General features: G+C 51.0%; 1 protein-coding gene across 5 annotated transcripts in view; it reads left to right on the top strand.

Annotated features, from left to right (window-relative positions):
- Positions 1 to 5,516: 5,516 nt before the first annotated feature.
- The window catches only part of LARP1 (La ribonucleoprotein 1, translational regulator), a 46,111-nt gene continuing 29,482 nt past the window's right edge, over positions 5,517 to 22,145 (top strand). For 2 of the 5 annotated variants that reach the window (XM_069029108.1, XM_069029107.1), the window contains exon 1: positions 5,517 to 5,931. In XM_069029108.1, the coding sequence (XP_068885209.1) occupies positions 5,589 to 5,931 (343 nt within the window). In that variant the 5' untranslated portion in view covers positions 5,517 to 5,588. Of the gene's footprint in view, positions 5,932 to 12,897; positions 12,949 to 21,648; positions 21,676 to 22,145 lie in introns of those variants that run through there. The other 3 variants (XM_069029106.1, XM_069029105.1, XM_069029109.1) reach the window with 3 other exon arrangements.

Raw genomic sequence — 22,145 nt, 5'->3', positions numbered from 1 at the left:
TCATAACTTTGGTGGTTGACTCCAAGCATTTTGGCTGTTAATTATCCTTAGGTGCTTAGAGGAAAATATCCCAGCAATTCCACTCATCAATCTTATTGATTCTCACCTTGAGTCTTTGGGAGCTTTTAGGGCACCTGCACAAGCTGCCACTGCTTGAATTAATTGAGCTCCGCAGAGTAGCTGCTGGCTGGTGCCTCCCTGCACATCAAGCACAAGGCAGAAAGATGTATGACCCTGGCCAGTGCTGGTGCAAGGAGCTGATGGCAGGGAAACACAAATTCCTGGGAATCACAGCACATTGCCAGCATGCTTTGTTTCTCCATAGGAATGGCACATCCTTGGGCGAGCCGAGTCAGGGACCTCCAGCACTGCTGTGGGTGCTTGGGACCTGGGAAGGATGCAGGACATCTCATCTGAAGCACGCAGAGTTTAAGGCATCTTGAACAAGGATGGAGAGGTCTTATATCTCATTTCTCTTTGTAGAAGTGTCTGAAATATTTCTGATGAAATTCCTGATGGTAGAGGGGTGGCATGGAGGGTAAATATACTTCAGAGAAAATATCAGGCTCAGTGGTCAACTTATGTCATGTTTTCACGAGCTCCTGGAAATGGAAGTAGTTTAGGGGACATAAGAAACCTTGGGCTAATATATCTCCAGCAAAATATACAAAGTGAGAAATTGTGTTCTAGAGGACGTATTGCTTTCAAAAGCCCATGTCATCAATAACTAGGAAATGGGGGAATTTTTCTCAAGCAGTCAAGATTATTTATTGGCTTTGGGGGAGTCCTACAAGAACTGTGGCTTTTGGAGGGAAAATTTGGGATGGTAGAAGCAGTTATGAATCATTAGATATCCCTCCCTCCAATCCGCTTATTAAAAGCATGCAAAAACTCCATGGCAGACTTCAGACTTTTAATTACAGGATATTTGCTCACATTTCAATCTAGCTTCCTAGCACCAGGAAAACCCATGGGGTGCACTCTCAGGCACAAACACATCTGCAGCAGCACTTCCCAGTGTGCAGAGGATGGGTGGAAGCAGCGAGGGGCCGGCGACTCCAGGAGCTCGTTCCTACCCCATGCATGGCACGAGTGCCCTGAGAGCACAGTGGCTTTGGCATCAAACCACTGAGCCCCAGCCCCTGAGCTGTGGAGTCCTGCTAAGTGAAAGCACTTTTTAATGGGCATGTAATGGAACTCGTTAGTGTCTGCTGTTTTATTACGCAGGTTGAAAATTACTTATTGGTGGGAATGCGCTCACTCTTCATGCTGATCTTTCATATGCTTTGCTAGAATGGTCCAAGTGAATTAATCTCAGAGCCAGGGAGTGTCTTCCATCTCTGTGCATCACATGGCTGCAGATTGAAAAAGCTTATGGGACTGTCTGGGAGCACTCAGTGTGTTCTCACCCCGGGGCCCTGGCAGCAGAAGTGGAGAAGAGGCTGCATGTTGTGCTTTAGTACATGGTCCCAGAGCAGGGGTGGGAGCTCTGGGGTTAAAAACACAGAGCAAGGAGAGGCTAAAATCTGGGTTAAACAATAGGATGTTGGAGGTCTCTCTGGCAGAAACCTGAAGGAATGGCACTTTCTTCTAGTTCTGAGCTAAAGCAGCTTGAAATATTTTTGAGTAGTAGAATATTTTTGAGTGAGCATTTTGAGTAGTAGAATAAAAGGTTTGGGTGTTTTATTTTAAAAGTACTCGAGTCCTTTGTGGTGGCCACAATGTGCCACTAATAGGTGTCTGCTGGGGTTGGGAGGCACTTGCCATGGCAGGGCGTCAGGGATTTGCTGGCAGCCTGCCCTCAGCCCCACTCACCAGTGGGGCAGCAAACCGGGACTGGAATTTGGGTTTCCACTGCCTTGTGGGAAAGAATCTCACCCGGACTGAAAAGGTTGGGTCAGATTATCCTGATGAGCAACTTCAGGGCAAGCTGAGTATTTTTCAATGGGAACAGTCAGGTTTCCTGAAATTGAAAATTCCCATTTCAGTCTCAGAGTTGTAAATGCTGGCCCAGAGTCCTGAGAATGGTTCTGCACCAGCATACCACCCTCTCAAAGAGATGTTTCTCTTCTAGGAATGAGCTCTGGGTGTTCTTTGAAAAGCTTTTCCCTGTGGGCACCAGCAGTTGGATGGTCAGGCTGCATTTGCAAGTCCTTTGGGAAGCAGGACTTTGACACCCCTCAGGGGCAGTGGGGTTTGCTGGAGGGCAACACTGCAGGGCTGCTGCAGGAAAGTCAGCCCAACCTTGTGTGAATTGTCCCTGACAATGTTTTTGCCTGGCAGGGTTCATGGAGCAGTAACAACCACATAAATAAGTCAAAGCATATGACTCAGGATAGGAAGCTTGGACTTGCCTTGGCAAAATCCTCTTTCTCTTTTGCAAAGCATTAAAGATGCCTGAGCCTTAATATTCTGCCATCCACGTGTAAAGCTTGGGCATCTCACCAGGGAACAGCGTGACCAGCACTGGCAGCAGGCAAACTGGTCTGGAGGTGCTGGGCAGAGAAAATTCCCTTGGGAAGCACACTTCAAATCTGAGCTGACTGTGAGGTCTGCACAGCCTCTGGATGCAGGGAGAAGAGGTGTGATCAGGAGTGTGCTGCAGACGCTGATCAGCATTTGGCACCAGACTAGAGCAAAGGTGAAACTGCAGGAAACACTTTTAACGGTGACCTCGTGGCCACAGCGCTGGACAAAATTAGGAAAGTAGAACTTGAGAAAGGGGCTGAGCTACCAGCCAAACAGGATGGTGAAGTTAAAGAGCATATCAGTCACATTGGCTGCTTTGTGCTCCTCGCCATGCACAGCCTTGCTCCACGCCACTGAACTAAAGCTGCTCCCAAAGGGAAGGTTGGGACCCTAGGTGAGCTTGCCAGACCAGCAGAAATTAAGCTGGGGATATTCCAGCCAAGCAAGACCCAGAGATGCTCAGAGACATTAATGGCCACCATCAAAGCATCTTTAAACCTCCAGGCCAGCACCAAAGCAGCCGGCTGTCTGTGATAAATATGCAAGCCACGCTTCAGTCGGGGAGAAATAAATAAGCTGTTGTACACGGAGCAAGGGAGGTGGGGAGCTCCTGCCCAAATCACTGCTCAGCAGAGGAGTTTCCCTGGAGACTGCTTCCTCGGAGCCTGCGCAGGGCCAGCACAGGGCTGGGAGGCAGCACCCAGAGCTGCTTGATGTGGTCTGGGCAGGCACAGGGACACATCTGGGGTGAAGGATGAGGTGGAGAAGCAGGACTGGGGATGCCGGTCAGGTGCTTTCACTGAAATTGGGGAAAGCAGAGATGGATTACTTCCCAGTGAATTGTGCTGCAGAAATGTGGAGACTCCTTGGCTGCTTCTCAGCAAGCCCCTGGAGGGAGGAGCAGAATATCCAAGTGCCGTGGATGCTGGGCAGAGCAGGGGAAGATGGGTCCAAGAGAGGTGAGGACACCAAGGGGAGAGACACGGCTGGTGTGTTTACACCAGCTGGAGGTGGTGCACACTCAGCTTCTCTTCCCATGAAGGATGGATGTTTGAGAGCTGACCTGCCAAGGTGATGTTCCCTACGGCTGATGCAGGAAGTTTGCATGGACACTTCCCTCTCTCCCCCCTCGCTTGTGCATTTATTTTCTAGCACTGAAACCCTGCCGGGGTTTGGCCTGGCTGGGCACAGCATGAGGGTGAGACTCGCCCAGCTCCCTCCTGCCTGGCAGCTCTGTAGCCAGTTTGGCTCTTGGCCACCGCGGGCTCCTTCCCGCTCACGTGGCAGCAGAGCAGCGTCCCAAAGGGACCGAACTGGAATGCTGCACACTGGCTGGGGGACAGGTGAGGGACACCACTGGGCTGCAGGTCCCCTGGCTGCAGCCACCCTCCTCACCCCACTGTGCTCCCCACCCAAGGACCTGCTCCTAGAGAGGGTGTAGGTGGGAGACTGGCTGGGAGTTGTGCAGCTCCCAAGTCACACTCATGAGGAGCGCAGGGACGCCTGGCACATCCAGGACTGGGCCATACAGAGCACAGGGTGTGGCCTGGGTTACTGCAGTTGAGGTATTGAGCCAGCCAGGCAGCCAGGCCAGCAGACAGCTCACTGGAGTTATATTTAAACTTCCTTTTGGAATTTTACTGGCCAAGTTCTTGAATGATTTGGGATAACTGCTCATGATTCCTGAGGCTGTGGCACAGGAGGGTACTCTCTTTGCCAAGAGGTTGGGTACCAAGGGATGCAGAAAGCCGAGATGGTCTCAGTGGAGCATCCCTGACAGCCTGGGACTCCCTCTGTGGATCCACCAGAGCCCTGATGCTGTTGCCCTTCCAAATGAGCTCATGTTTGTTTCTCACTTTCTTCTTTCCTTCCAACAGTGAAATCAGCTTTTCATCCTTCTCCACGCATCAGCAGCTGGGAGCTGCGTCTTCAGTGCCTTGTCATGCTGACGGGTCTCCTGCAGGGATTGCATAGATGTGTCCCTGGGGCTGCGGGACATGCTGGGACTTCAGATGAACCTTTCTGGGCAGAAGCAGAGTCGCGTGGTTGCTGTGATGAGGGAAGAGGCTGGGAGAGGCTTGCATTGAATAAAAAAGGCATCAAGTAAGGGCTGCTGTGAATTAGGCAGGTTGTGCTAAATGGTAACAGCAATGCAGGTTGCCTTTTAAACGTGCACAATTCATGTGCACATACACACACAGTCTGCAGCCGCTGTCTTGCTGGCTGCAAGAACTGAGGACAAATACCAGAAACATTAATGATGGTGATGAGCATGTGACATTCTATCAGCTAGAGATCAATTATGCATTTTAACCTCCTCAAACGAAGGTTTTTCTGGGCACAGGAGACAAGAGGTGGTCTCTCCCCCATCAATGTGTATAAATATCTGAAGGGGGGGGTGCCAAGGAGATGGAGCAGGGCTCTTCTCGGTGGTGTCGAGCAATAGGACACAGGCAATGGGCAAAAATTGATGCACGGGAAGTTCCACTTGGAATATAAGGAAGAACTTCTTTACTGTGCAGTGACCCTCACTGGAACAGAAACCAGAGAGGCTGCGGAGTCTCCCTCAATGGAGATATTCAAGAACCGTCTGGATACAACCCCGTGCCATGTGCTCTGGGACGACCCTGTTTATACAGGGAGGTGGGACCAGATGGCCCAACCAGACCGTTTCTGTGATTCTGTGTTCCCCAGGACACGCACCGAGTCCCTTTCTGCACTTTCCAACCAGGTTATCCGTTATCCCCGGCCGGGGAGACTGTCGAAGCCGGCTCGGGGACTCCGGGGCTCCACCGGTGCGTTCGTCCCCGGAGTCCCCGAGCCGGCAGCGGCACCCCTGGCCTGAGCCCGGCATCTCCCAGCTGGACAGTGAGGCCGGGAAGTCGGGGAAGGGGCCGGTGCCCTTTAAGCCCCCCCCCAGCTCAGCCGGGCGTTGCATCAGGCCCGTGCGCGCCGCCGGCCGCCCCGCGGGGGCGCGCCCCGCACCGCCCCTCCCCTCGCCGGCGGCGCGCACGGGCGGGCGGTGCGCGCCCCCGCGGCAGTCGCGTGGTCCCCGCGCGGCTCCATATTGCGGCGGCACCGGGGTCGGGGGGTTCCCGGCGGGGCTCGGGGGCGCGCAGATGGCGACGCAGGTGGAGGCGCTGCTGCCCGGCACGGCCCCGCTGCTGCCCGCCGAGGAGCGCGCCCTGGTGCTGAAGCCGCCGCAGGACGGCGGCCGGGAGAAGGGCGAGCCGCCCATGGGCCCCGACGGCGGGCCGGCGGCGCCGAGGCCGCCCAGCGCCAAGCAGCAGAAGGAGGAGAGCAACAACCAGGAGAAGGAGAGCCTGCTGAGGGCCGGCGGCGAGGCGGAGGACGGCGGCGAAGCGGGCGGCGCGGGGCGCCGGGAGTTCATCGAGGCCCCGCCGCCCAAGGTGAACCCCTGGACGAAGAACGCGCCGGCCGTGAACGGGCAGTCGCCTCCCGGTGGGTGCTCGGGGGTCGCTGGGAGCGGAGCGGGGGGGGGGGGGGCCGGGTGCGCCGGCGACCGCGCCCCGGGCGGCCGCGCCATGCGGCACACACGGCGTGGGGCCGCGCCCGCGGCCTGCGGGGCCGCGCCGGGGCGGGGGGCGCGCCGGGCGCGGGGGGAGCGGCGGCGCCGGCCGCGGCCACGAGGCGGGGAGGGCAGCGCGGCCCGGCCATGCGGCGGCGGGGAGCGGAGGGCGCCGGGGGCCCGGCGGCGGCGGGCGGGCCCGGCGGCGGACACGCGGCCCCCCCCCCCCGTCCCCTCCCGCTCCCGGCATTCCGCCGAAGCAGCGCCGGCAACGTGGTCGGTTCCCGGCGTGCGGCTCCCCCGGGATCGCGGTCCCGCCGCCCCCGCGGGGGCCCTTCCCCGGGCCGCGGCCTGCGCTGCCCACGTGTGCGCGGCCGCGGCTCCCCCGCGCAGGCCGCGCCGCCTTTCTCTGCCGACTCATGGCGGCGGCGGGGCCGGGGGCCGCGGCCGAGCGCGGCTCTGCCCGGCGCGGTCGCTGCCCTGGGTTAGGGGCACGGCTGGGGAACGAGGGTCCCCGAAAAGGGAAGCGGAGGGGCTGCGCTGTCCAAATCGCGCTTGTAACACGCTGCTGTCGTCAGCAAAGGCTGAAACTGCAGAACACCATTTCCTCGCCTGTCGGGATGGGTGCTGTGCTCCCCTCGTATCTGCTTCAAGTGAATCGGGAGTAGGAGGAAAACACAGAAGTTTTCACTTAGCGTCTTGTTTGGGAAAGACTTGATCTTTTTCTACCTGACTCTGTAACTCTGAAATCACACTGCCAGATGTGACATCAGATTCCCAATTACTGTATGTGCTAGTGTTTTGTAGGAACTGTTACTGCCTGGCATGATGATTCATCAGAGTTATTGATCTTTGGGAGACGGACAGCTCTGCAATTTCCACCTGGAAAGCTGTCATCTTAATGGAAAGTATAGAGGACAAGTTAATCGTGCCAGGTAGAAGTCTCTGTTCGGATTGTTTGGTGGTTTGTCATTGTAGTCATGGACATAAGCAAAGCTTAAGGAAATCCAGGACAGTGTCGCTCTCTGCGTTCGCCTCGTGCGTTATGACACAAAACTGGTCACATCGCTCCTTTGTGTGAAGGTTGCACTCTATTGTGATGCCTTCTGAGATAACGATCCTGAGAAATAAACCAAAAAATGCAAAGTTGCGAGATTAAACGTTCCTCTTTGAGTCTCATGTGTAAGGGGTGTCCAGATTCATTACCAGGCCTGTCAGTCGCAAAGGTGCATGATTTGTCAGAGTCAGCAGCAGCGAGGCAGCTGCCCAGCACAAGCAGGGGGCCCTTGCAACTCCTGGGATGATTTTTTGAGGGAGAGAGTGAGAGTGTGTCATTAGTGTGTCCTCGCAGTTGCAGGGTAAGGGAGTAATGCTGCAACACTCAGAATTGTCCTTGGGCCCAGCATAGTTGTCTCTATATTCCCAAAGGTGTTTAAAAAATGGAATTTGCTAGTGGTGTGTTCTGGGACACTTGGCAGGAGCGACTGGTTCCAGCAATGCCCCCAGTGCTGCTACCTGGCTCTCCTCTCTTGAGCCATTGTTTCTTTTGCTGGCTGTTCATTAGCAGAAGAGAAAATGTGTAAAATAAACATGGCTGGTGAGCTCCCACGAGAGGCAGGCTGGCAGCTGACCTTGCTTGGCAGCCCTGCACCCAAGAACCTTCTTTTAGAGTTTGCAGGCTCATGTTGTGTCTTCATTTCATTGGGTGGAGGATTTGTTTTGGCAGACACTTACCAAAAAAGATCTGGAACGTGAATGTGTGTGAAAGAATCAGCTGGTGAGGTGAGTTGTCATTTTGTGACCTCCAGAACGATCGCCCAAGGAAAGCGACTCTTTTCAATGCTTGCAGTGAATTGAGAACTTCTAAACTGTGGAAAGTCACTGCTGGAAGTCTTTGGTTTCTCAGCAGAGCTTACAAAGCCTTGGCTCATAATCCAGCTGTGTTCCCAGTGCAGTGCTTCTGTGCTGGAGGTACTGAATGTTTCCAGCCCTGATCTGCCAGAGGTAGCGAGGAGACCAGACAGTGTAGTGAAGACAGCTCTGTAAAGATAAAGGGATCCCTCTATGACTTGTTTTACAGGCTTTGAAAGCCCTAATTTTTTTTATAATGATTATATTAATTATAAAGCCATAGAGCAGATTTAATGGGCAAGACCTTCTCCGTAGGTGTTCACGCATTCTGTAATGGCCTGTGTTGGAATTGGTGCTTAAAATAAAGCAAAAGCATTGAGCTCAGGGATAACAGAGCCACAGATCTTGGTGAGTTTCTGCTGTGTGTGTTGGAATATGGATAGGGAAGAGCTTAAGTCCACCTCCAGGTGGTCAAAACACCAGGTTGTTTTGAACACTCACCATGGCTGGGCACGTTGAGTGCATTGGGGGCCTGACACAGGGACTGAAGAACAGGGTCCTTTTTTCATGGATTAGGATTTACCTTCAGAAGGTAAATCCTGTGTCTTGCCTACCTGCTGCAGTGTTTTTATGCTCGAAGTTGGCGGTGAAGCCTGTAATATAATAGGCTGTTTGAGCAAACATTTCTGCTTTTTCAGGAAGGAGGGCTCTTAAAGCAAAGCTTCTCCTTGCTTCTTAACCTCCCAAAAGTGCAACGGCTTGGCAGTAAGTGGGGCAACCATTAGGTTGAGTTAGACAGCAGTGATGTTGCTGATGCTGTGAGCAGAGGCTGAGGCTCAGCTGGAGTGGCACACCAGAAAATTTTCGTGGTGTCTTGACAAGATGCACGTTACTTTTTTATTCATGTGTGTTTCAGAGTCGGGGTGCAAAGAGCAGAGGGGGGGATCCTTTGAGTCCTGAGATACACCTGGTCCTGTCCTGTGTGGCAAGGCTTGTACTAGACACTGCTGACTGCTTGTGAGGGTCGCTGCAGAGCTGTAATGATGCCTCATTTTTACTCTCTAATGATCTAGTAGCAAGGTCTGTGTGACCATGCCCTTGTTATTACATGTTCCCTTCTTATCATGTAAATAAGTGCAGCCAGCAACCTGACTGACACATGATGGTGTTGTGTGTGTGCCTGCGGTAGAGAAGAAAACATTTTCTGGCAAAACCAGCTTTGCACTACTGGCTATAAACCAAATTCAAAGTGTTTTCTCCAATTCTTCTATAGATGAGAAGTGTGGCTTACAGTTAAGACAGCTCGACCTTCTGGAACATGTTGTACTCATCTGCTGTGCCCTGCACCAGGGCTGGTGCTGATGCAAGCATTGGTGTGGACAGGTGTTAACAGCACCCCGTTTTGAAAACCTGCTGGATGTATTTCAAGAAATGTTGCATCAAGGCACTTGGCACTTCTTTATTTTTAAAGCCATTTACATCTTGGAAGGAAGAACACGCAGGTTTTAATGACCGGCACTGCAGTCGCTGAGCTTCGCGTGTGCTAACTTTTTTCATTCTCCTTGCAAGTGCTTGGCCAGGGAAAGTGGTGCATTTCCTAGTGGAGATGCAGGAGATGCTTTGATTTCTTGAGTAGAGTTTCCTGCGTGCTGTTTGGCAAGGATAAGCAGTACTTTCCGGAAGGCACACCTTAGTTGCTAGCAGCAAGCACCAGGGGTGAGCTGACTATTGTTCAGAGAGGGTGCATGTTGCCTTATGCCTGAGCAGAGGCTGACTTGGCTACCGGTACTGAGGACAAGGCAGGGGAAGATTCATTAGCATCTCACCCCTCGCTGACTAACTCCCCATAGGGCTTTCCTTGAAACCAGCCTCCAGTGCAGGAGATAAGATGGATGGGAAGCTTGTTTTACCATTGGCATTTCTTCACGTTCAGAGTAGACACGCACATCTGCTTGCTCAGGTATCCAGTTTGGTAGTCCTGCACACACCTATTTCCAAAGTGTTGGGCAATTCTCACTCTGTCGTGGCATGTAATTGTGGAGCTGTTCTGGCTGTTGCAACAGAGCTGCTATCGCAGCAGGAGGCCTCCCCCCACCACCCCAAGCTTCCTCTCCGAAATACTGTTTTGTTCCGATCCCTCAACTCACGTTTGAGTAACTCTTCCCATCTTGTTGAGGAGGATGAGGGTAACTGGAACTTTTTGCTCAAAAAGAAAAACGTGAGGCTTAGTGTTTTCCCTCCCCCGCATACCTTTGCCCTTCAGCTTTGTGCTGGACCTTTGCCCTGTTCTGCACTGTTTGCTTCGGGGAGAGAAGGCTGGGGAATGCAGCGCAGCTCCTGGGAGCTGACTCACTGGGCCTGGTTGCTGGGCTTCAGCGCCTGCTTCTGCTGAGACCTCCAGTTCCAGATTGCCTGGTCCGAGGCATTGCTGAAGGATTCTCTCCAACCATCTCCTTAGCCTCACAACTCTTCTTTTAAACTGTATATTGCTCGTGGTGCCATGGAGGTTTCCACCAGGATTGCATCAGGGATCACTGGGTTGGGCAGCAGAAGGACTTGGTTCAGACGTGAAGACAAATTGAGTCCAGAATTTGGGACTGGGAATGGGGGCACTGGGGCTGCAATGCTCTGCTCTCCCTTCCAAATTATGACACCTGATCTTTTTGCTGTGCTCTAACAGTGTGAAATTATCCTCAGGGCAATGCCAAATGCCAGCTTGGATAGAGTTAGGTTGCTCTTTAAATACTTGAGACTATAATGAATCTCCAACACAATCTCTGTGGTTGTGCTTGTTTGGCAAAATAAGGAATGGGCATTTTAGCAGAAAGCTGTGCTTGCTGTTCAGACCAGGCTAAACGTTTTAACCCTTACAGTTATTACATGTGCTCTTACCCTAGGTCCAATTGGGACTGGTAAGCTTTGTTCATTCCCAGCTGCGATACACATTTACATTACGGTCTTTAATATGTTAACTTATCCTCTGGTCATCTTGGCATTGGACCCTTTGCTGACTTCCTACCAGGGGCCTGAGTCTCTGCACTGCTGGCTCTGTCAAATCCCTGGCTTGCTGTGTACACAGGGAGCTTGGGGAAAGAGGTGATGCAACCTTGGTGATACCTGCTGAGCTCTCCCATGGTGATAGTGCCGTCTAGGTGGAGCTTTTTCTGGCCAAGAAGTTGTCTCCTGGGGTTGGCTAAAGCTGTGGGTGGATTTCTGGATCCACTCTGTGGTCTCTGGCATGGCCAGCTCTGCATTTGTTCCTTTTCTCCCTTTGGTTCCACTTGTTCTGCAGGTCCAGGTCCTTGTTAGTGAGGTCTGAATGGAGCTGGGAGACTTATCTCCTTGCATTGAAATAACTGGCTAATCTGAATATCTTGTATCAAATGATTCAGCTGCATGACTTGAGGTCAGAGGAGAGGGAAAAAGAAGGGCTTCAAAGAAGTTAATGCAGTGCTGGGATAACTTACAGCTACTTACGTATTTAGGTAACACTAATGGGTGACCAGAACAAATGGGAACTGAACTTGGCCTTGAATAAATCAATTACCAGATTTCTTTGTGGGGAAGTTTTGGGTCAGGGTCGGTCTGGATTGCTTGGCAGAAAGGAGAGGTGGGCGTGCACATGAATGTCCCGCAGCTGTGGAGCAAAAACTGGCACGAGGCGTTTGATGGAAATAGGCTTGCTGATAGCAATTCTAATGCTGTGCAAGATAAACTTTTGTTTTTGGGAAAGGTTGTGGAAACTGTGGTCAAGTGTCAGCATGTTTCTACAGAAAGCTCATCCTGTAATTGGAGGTTCCCAGAAGATCCTCTTAACTGAACTTTCCTCTATCAGAGCATGCATTTGTGCTGCACTTTGGGGGGCTTTGTGGGTGGATTGCCTTTCCTGAGCAAACTGGTGTGTGATGTGTTGTGCTTCTGCTGGTTTGAGTATTGCACCAGGCTGATGGTGCTAGGTGAGCTGCTGGAACCATCCTTAGCAAGTCATCTGGCCCAACTTCGGTGTGGCACTTGCTGTGGGTATTGCCAGGATGAAGAGCTCTTCCTGCAGCATTAAAGCTACGTGTGCTGGGAGATGTTCTGCTGAGATGTGCAAAGAGAGGGAGGAAGGGCTGGGAACTGGCTCATCTAATACCTGCTTTATCAGTGGGTTACCTTCACTGTCCTTGGGGAGCAAAGCTGACTTAGGAATAGAAGATGGCCTTGACACTTCCATGTGTTTCAGCATTGTATGGGAGCACCCAGCAGGGTTCAGTGCTCTACAGTGGTTGTGATTTTATTTTTATTTTGTGGGTTCAAGTCATCCTGTTCCTTTACGTGGTGACAAACCGTAAGGTTTGGTAGAGTTCTCTGCTGCAGACGATGTGTTGGAGGTGACCATGGTGGCCCTGGCTGGGTTGGGTGCTGTGTCACAACAGGCCAGGTGGAAACCTTAATTTACTTTAGAAATGGTCAATCGGGGTCATTGTTGGTGGGACTGAGGTCTTGATCCTGCTCAGTCTGGTTCTGGTGACACTCAGAGGTGACACGAATGCCCTTTGTTCTCTTGATCTAGAAAGCATCACTCTGGTTCCTCCAGAATATGTGTGACACTCACAACGTGCGGGTGGGCACAGCCTGCTGACCTGTGCTCCTGGGGATGCACATTTGCTTCCTGCTGGACATCCCTTGAATGGCTGGGAACAGGTCTGCAACCTGCTGCTGTAGCAGGCGCTTCTCTCCTCTCCCAACTTGCTCCCCAAAGCAGCCCTGGCCTCTGACAGGGCCCAGGAGAGGCGTCCCTGGCCCACCAGGAAGATGTTGGAGGAGAAGCATCTATGGTGCTCCTCAGTGTCACTCGTTTGATCTTTGGCAGGCTCTGCAGAGATCTCTTGGTGACTGTGACAGCTGGGGGACAGTCGGGACAAATGGGGTCTCGGCTGGGGCTTGTGAACCTCACGTGTCCTTGACATACGAAGCAGAGTTAAAGCGAGCTCGGGAAGCTGGACAGGGGGCGGAAATGTGCCGTGTGCCCTTCCTGCTGGTCGGGAGGGGCTGGCGAGCCCGAGGTGGGGTCCGGCCAGTGGGACACGGGCGCTGCTCCGCTCTTCCCGGCCCAGGTATGGGGGCGCAGCTCGGGGGGCGGCGGGACGGAGGAAGCAGAGCCTATCCCGGGCACACTGCTGAGCACGTTTTTCCAGCTGAGCGGCGGCGTGTGCCGAGCTCCTGCAGAGTGACTCTGCAGTCTGCAGGGCACGGCTGCGCCGGAGCGAGCCGCGGCCACGGGCGGGCACGGGGGGCTCTTACAGCTTCTCCTTTCCTGTTTTTGACTTCTTTGACTCACCTGCAGCGTGAATGCATGGAGAGAACAGGGGGTTTTCAGGGCTAGATAAGGTAGCTTTTAAGAAGTCTGAAAAAAAATGGAGAGAAGGGGTGAGTTTTTTTTCCTGGCTAAGTATGTGGGGAAACAAGTATGAAATTGGAAAAACCACAAAAATGAGGGAAGGGTAGAGTTTTTTTGATGGGAAAGTAAGAGAAAAGGTGTGTGGGGAGATTGGTGTTTTACCTGCCTGGTAACTCAGAGGTGCTGCCAGAGGTGGGTATGTTGCTAAATACTGAGCACTGTCTTTAGACAGATTATTTATGATCTATAGTCAGCCTCCACACTAAATCATACAGCCTTTTTTATTTTCTTTATGAGTATGCTTTTGAAAGCTTCTGGTCAGTGATATAAATGAGTGATTATTTTAGCAAATCTTAGCTAGCAAACTATCTGGTTTGCACGCTTTCAGATGAGGAAGCTAGTGACAGAATGAAATAGTTAATAAGCAACACTCAAATGTTTGATAAGCCAGTGTTCACTTGAACTACAAGATATTAATTTCTTTAGATTCTCCAAGGTCACATCTTCCTTTTTTTTTTTTTTTTTTTTTTTTTTTTTTTTTTTTTTTATTAAATGTTGCAAAAGAAGCACTTGAGTTTATTCCTGCAAGACCCTTCCTATTCTCACTGCAATTTTTATGCCTTTGCTGTAACTGGAAAGGTTATGCTTCCAAGTAGTCAAAAAGTCTGTGTCAGCTCTCCTGACCTCACAGAAAGAGCCTACTGAAAATGAAGACAACCACAATAACAAATAGCAATGCTCTTGGCCTCATGTGGCACAGAAAGAGACACCTGAAGGAGTGACTGAAGCACTTTACTGTCGTTGCGTTACCTCCAGGTGGGCTCATGTTGGCAGGTCAGCTGCAGGGCTTTGCAAGAGGGAGAGTAGAGGGAAAAACAGCATGAAGAATTAAGTGTAAGGAGTGACACCAGTGTGTGTGATGCTGAGAAATGATGTGTCTGTAGCAGCAGATACTGAAATTTGGAGAAACACATCCCAAAAATGCTGTTGGGAGGTTTTTACTGTGACTGAAACAGAAGTGATGGGATGTTTATGCATGAGGTTCCACCCAGCAAGACAGAAGAGCGAATCACGGAGGTGTCTCCACCATGTGCTCAGATGACAAAGCATGAGACCTCACTGTCTGTAATCATATTGAATTTCACTTCCCAACTCCCAGCTCAACCTTGAGAGCTCGGGGGAATACCGACTATGATCTCATGCATCTTCTGAGTGCTCAGAAATCCTCTGCCACTGCAGAGGGTCTTGAACTGAGCTGAACAAAAAGGGGACTGTTTTCTTTTGGCTTCCCAGTCTCAGGTGAGCTCTCCAAGCTCACTGTTCCTGGTTTTTTGGTTTTTTTGGTTTTTTTTTTAACTGTGGTATGATAAATGTGACATTTGCATGCTCTGCTGGGAGGACTTTGCTGTAAATGAGCCATGGTTTTAAATTTTAAAATTAAACCTGTAAAAACAATTGTGAGAGGAGACATGGCAGACTACAGCGAGATAACCCTCTTAGCTTCAGTTGGAGGTGAAATCTGAGTTGATCTAATTGTCAGCAGAGAGTGGAACCAAGCAAGGATGGAGTTTAGAAGGTGATTGGAATGGCTGAGTGTTTGATTAAAATCAAGCAGTTAGCCTGGACCAGAGGGAGGCAATGCCTCAGACTCTGAGTCTGATGATTTGTAATTCAGTTAAGAGATTTAATTATGTTGTCTTCACTGTGCTGCCTTGTGTATCCTACAGCCCCCTGCTTGGCCCTCTGCCTGCAGTCCAAAGGTGTGAAGAGCCTTGCAGTGTTCAGTTTTGGGGGTTTTCATAGGGGTTTATGGCATCCTTGTCTGATGTTATGGGGCATTACCACAATACTGGTGCATTTGAGGAGGTGGTGTGGGATCCTCTTTCATGGAGAGACTGGATTTCTGCGTACATTAATGGATTCTCCTTTGCAGGGGGATAGATCTGTCCTGCCCGTTGCTTATTAAGCTGTCCTTGGGCAAAGCTTCTCTGGAGTTTGGGTCTGCCTTTGATGTGCAAGCAGAAAAGTGTGTTGCAGTGCTGAGTGCAACAACCTTGTCAGAGGGAAACACCATCCTATATCAGTTTCCATAGTGTGGGACCCAGCTGGCTTGTGGGCCGCACCAAAATGGCTCCTGTATTTCAACAAGAGTCTTTAAGACATGTATATTTTGCTTGATCGTGCCAGAAATTTTACTGCCTGTTCAATATCCAGTGGCTTAAAGAGCAATTTGGGGAGGGTGATTGTGATCTTTGGGCCCAGACTCACGTAGGGTTGTTCTCTTAGAGGGCCTAAGGCCTCCAGTGGTGTCACTCCATGCTTACTGGTGATTAAAGGATGTGAGGCAGAGAGCTGGGTCACCAGCTGCTCCGTGGGAACAGTAATTGAGCACCTTTAAGTTGCCTTGGACTTTCTCTGAAGCCCCCTCTTGGGTTCGTGATCAGGAATGTTGCGATTCATGCTCTGGAGCAGCAGCACTTCGCTGCTTCTCCATTTTGGAGATGAGAGGAAGGGGTTAATGGGAGAGAACACCCAGTGTTTGTTCTCTCCAGTTTGAGCACTGATAAGTGGATGGGAGAAACAACAGCCTGTGACCTTCCAGTTATTCCTTGTGTGCCTGTGCATATGTGAGCACTGGATTCACAGGACTGTCTGTTTGGAGAGCTTTTGTTCTTCTGGTCAGGTTCCCCAGAACCCCATTGGCATCTCTGGTGCTGGGAGAAGAGACCTGGACCCTCTTCCATGTGGATCTCTGGAAGGTGTTTTTGCTGGGCACGGTGCTGGTCCTGCTGGTGACCGTGTGTTCAGCTGGTGGCACAGCCCTGCTGGGTCTGCACTGCTCCCCTTCGGTCTGGAGGAGACTGAACGTCAGCACTGAGGTACTCATTTAGTGTGTGGTGTGAAGTTATACCTCAGATAATGCTCTGATTTTGGAGTAGGTGATGTTTTCCCCAGGGTTGTTCTTCTTGAAACTCTGTGATGTTGGAAGTCTTCACTACTTTTCAAGTACGTGAAGATATCACGAGCACCACGGCTGAACTTCACTGAACCCACAGCTGTTTATACACTGAAAACCTATTTCAAGCATTTGTTTCTGTGTGGTTTGTGGGAAATTGATGTCAGAGCTCACAGTGGCTGCAGCTCTTGAGCCAGTGCAGGTGATGGGGGTGTCTGAGAACGAATCTAACCTCTCCTCTGGACAGAGAACAGAAAACCCCTTACCCAGGTACTGGTGGTCTGGATACCCTTGCAGAGGAACTGATTTGGGATAAACCCTTATTTAGCTTTTTTTTGTTCCTCTTGCACAGACCTTAGTGGTGTCTTGGGACCTAGCCAGCATCATGTTAGGATTGATCCATCTGTCTCATGCTTCAGCTTCTCTTCAAGGGGGTAAAGATATTATAGTAAGTTGAGAGGCATGGGAGGTGTTTGCGTGCATCTGGCAGCTGGAGAGGGTTGGGACGATCTGGGTGACTGAGAGCTGAACCGTCCCTGATCCTGCTCAGCAGGTAACAAAGGAAGGGAACAGGAAACAAACAAGATCTAGGGAGGGATATAATTGGCCATGCTAATCTTTGGGTTTAGGGTTTCTTGCTTTGCTACTTTTCCCTAGCAGACCTCACCCCCTTTCTCTGAGTGCTGCTTTGAAGAGGCCTGTAACTGTCTCGGGAACCTCTGCAGGCACTGCCTTGGCCTCCAAGGGGGAGCCAGGTGACAGAGGTTTGAACTGAAGTGTTGCATGGAGCTGGAGAAGAGATTCAAGCAGCTCTGGTCTCTTTGCACTACATGCCAGACTATGTAATTTGGACCTTTTCCCTGCCTGGATCGTCCCTGCCAGGCAGCAGGTCAGGTTAGGAGGAGAGATACCAATCGATCCTACCATCCGCCAGCACTTCCTTCCCCGGTCCCTCTCCTGGGCAGTCAGTGCTGCCTTGCAGCTTTCGAGCCATTGTCATGAAGTTCTGGTCACGTCTCTGCTGCCGACTCCCCGCGTGACCTTGGAGAGGTCATTTCTTTTTTTGCTGACGTCCGAGTCTTTTGTCTGCAAGACGTGGAGGATGATTTGGTTACAACTTCACGGGTCGAAAGCCAGAGCAAATCAGCTGGTGTCTTCCTGTGGCAGTGTGGATGAGCCCCATGTCCCACTGGGAGCAGCCAAGGAACTGGCTGTCATCTCTGCGCTTGTACCTGTGCGTGCAGAGGCACAGAGCTCACCCAGCACACTGGTGTGCTGGTACCACTCAGTGCACTTTGGTGACTGGCAGGTCACATAAAGCACTCTGAGGTCGTTTTTCCCCCTGTTTGGAGAGCAGAAGGGTAATGGGAGGTGGGGGCCAGCAGGAAGCTGGTTCCTGCTGGTGCTTGGCCTGCGGCCACGCGGCCCCTTGGCAGTTATGGCTGCAGGTTGCTGTAATAACGAGTCAGTGTTTCTCTTGCGTCAGGGATAATGAGCTGCTCTTCAGCCGCTGCCTCCCAGGCCCTGCCAGGAGGAAGCAGTGTCTGTACTGGAAAAGGGCGGCTGGAGTGGGTGGTGGAGGTCCCTTCCCAGCTGTAGCTCCTGAGCTGGGAGAAGACAGGCTTCCTGTGCGGGCGTTTGGATTCAGCACCGTGAAGCGTGGCTGGTGGAGGAGCATGGTTGGCACATGCTTCTGCAGAGAGCAGCGGAGGGGAGATGGGGGCTCATAAATGGGGTGACCTTTCTGGACCTGTCCCAGATACCTGAATAGCAGCAGTAGCCAGATAGCCCCTGGGGAGGGGGTATGTGTGTGGATGCATCAGCTTTTCTCTTTAAATGCCCCATTTTAGCATACGGTCTCCTCCTTTGTGTAAAAATACCATCAGGCAGAAATTGAAATTGAGATCCACCCCCAGCACCACCTAAAATAAGGACAACTGCCCTCAATTTAGTTATATCTCCTGGGCTCAGTGTGCAGCAACTCTGGGTATTGGTGCTCAGAGCAAGCACCCCTGTACCACATCTGCACCCCCACGTGATGGTCCTGAAAGGCTCTGTCCCAACATCCTGCCAGCTGCCACGCACACCCCTGACCTCATCCCCCTCACTCCTTCCTCCAACCTCCCTCCCCCCCGCCCCTTGCTGATAATAGGAAGATTCACAGAATGTGTTTTCTGCTGATCTGTTGTAGGCTGTATGGATACTGTGCAGGGCTGAAGAGAATGGTCAGGGGCTTGGGAAATACCTGGCTCTGCAGAGACTGGTGCTGCAGTGGAGAGATCACCAGTTCCTGTGGTGACTACAGTCCCTTTGTTCAGACACCAATTTTTGATTTTGAGCACATGCTGAGATACAAAAGCATCTGCATGCAAGAAGGGGAAGGAAATGTGAGACCATAGGGTCCAAATTTCATGGGTCTGCTCATTTGCATTGCGATACTGTTATTTTGTGCTCTTTCCCACTGAGCTGCCTGGAGGGCAGGCTGGGCATGGCTGGGAGGGTGTTGTGCAGGCAGGGACAGAGTTGCCTGGGTCCCGTGTAGGGATTACCTGCTGCTGAGCAGGTGGCTGATGGGATGATGGAGAGCTGCTGTGAAGCACTGTCCTGCAGCATCTGGCCAGTGTTGGGATACCTGGCATCAGGGTGCCTTGCAAGGTAGCAGGTGTGTGTGGTGGGAGGAATTGGTGGGGCTGGTTTGCTGGCTTCACCTTTCTGTGTTGGGACTTGGAGCAAAATCCCATCCCAGTCTCTGTGCCTGGGTCCTTTGTGTTTGAGTTTTAGCCTTGGGAGAGCTGAAAAAGGAGCAGCTGACCTGGGCAGGCAGCCTCAGTCCTGCAGTGTGGAGATGGGCTCCTTGGGAGAGCAGTGCAGGGCTTTACCCATTGGCCACATATGTTTCTGCCTCCTTCCCTACCATGACTTTCTTGGGAAAAGAAAGCACTGCCTGATTTAGACTTCTCTTGGGCACCTGAGGTGCTGCCCTTAATTGGCAGGCTAATTTTTAATTTAAGTTACTTGTGCTTGCAGGGGAAGAAGGTGTCCCAAAGGGTCGTTGTGCCTGCCGGTCCCTGACCAGCCCTGCCTCAGATGTGTCCTCCCAGCAGCACCGTTTTTCAGAGCAAGTCCTGCAGACTGATTGCTCTGTGCTTGTTCTCAGCTCCGGGAAAAGCTGCCTGCAAGCCCAGTGTTCTCAGTGTCTGCTCTGGAGAGCTTGGAGTCAAATCTGTGTTAGTTGTAGGTGTGATGAGTTGGACATGCTCAGCCTCTCCCAGACAAGGGGGCTGAGCACTGGATGCAAGTGTCCTTCCTTGGCAGGAGTTGCCCTGGCAAACCCCTTGAAGGTGAATGTGAGCTGTATCTGCCCTTGGCCATCACATGTGGTCCTTGCTTTCTACAGACCTCAGCCACTGAGTAGAGTCATTGCTTTTCTAAGTAAGTGTAGTGGCAAAGCTGCTCTAGAGCTGTGGCTGAGCTCAGGAGGAGCCAGGAGAGCCTTGCTGCACATCTAGAGCAGGACAGGGCAGTGGGGAATACAGCGGTGAGCTGAGAGGAGACCTTGAGAGAATGCAAGTGTGGAGTTGTGGTGGTGACATGTCTGATAGGAGATGTTGCTGAGGGGTCACCTGCAGCTGCTGCCTGATTTGGTGGCACTTGTGGTGTGTAGAGCCTATTGTGAGTGGCTGCTTCTGTGGTGTGTGTTTGATGAAGAGTCGGCTGGACAGCCTAGCAGGAATGCAGACTGGACAACTGCACCCCTCAGGGCACAGCAAGGGGATTGTTTGCCAAAGCCTGGCTTTGCTGAATTCCTGGCTGGCACAAAGGAATTTATTTTATCAACCATTGTGTTGTTGTTATTTATTTTGGTTTTTGGTAATATCTGGTACCGCTAGTGTTACCACCTTGTTCCTTTGCAGAGAAGCCCAAGTAGGGAAATAAATTGTATCTCGTTTGAGATGTTAAAGGTCTTTTCCAACCTTAACCATTTTATGATTCTGTGAAGTACAGGGTGTTTCAGCTTGCTGATGTAGAAGCCTGAACTCATCAGTGGCCATCACAGAAATATAAGATGTTTAAATGCATTTGGGACATGGGCTGGTGGAGGATTGCGGTAGAACATCCACCTTGCAAAGGATCCAAACTGGTGCTTGGAGACTGTTCTGGATGTGCTGGGCTGTCCTTGATATCATGCCTTCAAATGGTCACAGACCATAACTGTAATAGGGGTGGAGGGAGTCTTGATTTAACTTCTGGGTATTTTTGCTCCACTTGGCTCTTCCCGTTCTTATGTGGGATGAAAGCATCCCTGCCTGAGGATGCATTGAACATGGTGCAAGTCAAAGGAAGAGAAGTTATTTTGGCAGAGGGGTGTTTTTGCTGTTTCTGCATGAGCTGAGCCCAGGCCAGAGAGCATTGCCCTGCCTCAGGGGTAGTCCTTGCTGCAACTCTTGTGATTTTCCAGCTGAATGTGTGTTTTGGGTAGCTGATAAGCAGGAGCCAGGGGTCTGCCCCTGTCCCAGGAGGACCTTGCCTTGCTGGCAGCCTTCCTTCCCCCTCATCTTTCAGGATCCTTGAAGAAAACATAATGTATTGCTCTCTCAAAAGGACTGTTTTCATATCTTCTGGGGGAGCTGTTATCAACAGGGTTTTTCCACACACACTATCCTGTGTGCTCCTCAGATGAAAAGTCAGGTCCTTCCCAGCTACTTAAGTAAATATCTTCCCAGCAATACATAAGGTCTTCCAAGAGAAGGGCCTGTACCTCTAAGTGGAAAGAGCTTGGGGGGGCTGGGGAGGTTGAATAATCTGTTTTGGGGTTTGAACCCTCCAGACTCCATCTGTCCTGTGCAGCTGGCTGTGCCTGCTGACAGAGAGTCCTGAGCTGGGAAGGGATTCTCCTGGTGTGATGGGTGTTGTGCCAAGGCCCTGGGTGTCCATTTGGTGATGAGTGTGTGTGTGTGTGTCTGGTGTAGGTGCTGTGTTAGAGCCAGGCACAGCTGCTGATGTCCCTTGTGGCTGCAAAAACCAAGGATCATCAGGAGAATGCTTACTTGGCTTTTGCCTTGGCTTCCACCTGTGCTTCCTGTTAGACGTTCTCTGTAGATTCCCATCTGATATTGCTGCTCAGGGAGAGTGTGGGGCGCCACCAAGCTCATTGTGTGGATCTTTGTACATCTCAACAACCTTTTTTATTGCTCACTGCTGTCTGCTAGAAGCCAATACAGAAGGTTATTTATGAGAGCAACGCATTCAGGTAAACACAGACTCCTTCAAAATCTTTCTCACAACAAGTGGTTGAATTGTGGTGGGTTCCAAGCTGGATTGATGTTTAACTTGAGATACTAAGAAAATACTTCCTCTGTTTAGCTAAAGCAAACAAATCGAGAGATGAGACCTTTTAAATGTGATTTGCACTCCAGCTGTAACCAATACTGAACTTTTTTTTTTTTTTTTCTTTTACAGATATATTTCCAACTGATGGCCAGTCTGGTATGTATTAAATAAAAATGGAGCTCTTCTCCCTTGCCTTCCCTGCACTTCTCTTCCTTCAGAGTCAGAGCTAACCAGACTTAAAAGACTGGTACAGGAATATGCAATGGACATTAATGTAACAAAAAAACTCCAAACCAACGAAACTCCCCAAAAAACCAAAGCAAAACAATTTCATAAAGAAAGTACAGACCTTTAATATTTGGCCATTCCTGTATAGCAGGGAGATCTTTTATGCTTTCATGTAGTGATGACTAAACTGCTGGAAGGTTCTTTCCTCCTGTACGTTGTAGCATAGCAGATTTGGATGTCCAGGGTGGAAGAGTTTGGGAACTTGAAGGTCTTGGTCATCACACATAATTGAAAACACTGATGTGTCAAGATGCAAATGTAGCTCAGATTGTTGTTGTTTATACGTTACCTGTGTACAGATGGATGTGCCTATGCACCTGAGGTTATATATTTGAATT

This window comes from Aphelocoma coerulescens, chromosome 13 (genome assembly GCF_041296385.1).
Source record: "Aphelocoma coerulescens isolate FSJ_1873_10779 chromosome 13, UR_Acoe_1.0, whole genome shotgun sequence".
Classification (NCBI taxonomy): Eukaryota; Metazoa; Chordata; class Aves; order Passeriformes; family Corvidae; genus Aphelocoma; species Aphelocoma coerulescens.
This window is presented reverse-complemented; position numbering and strand designations above follow the sequence as displayed.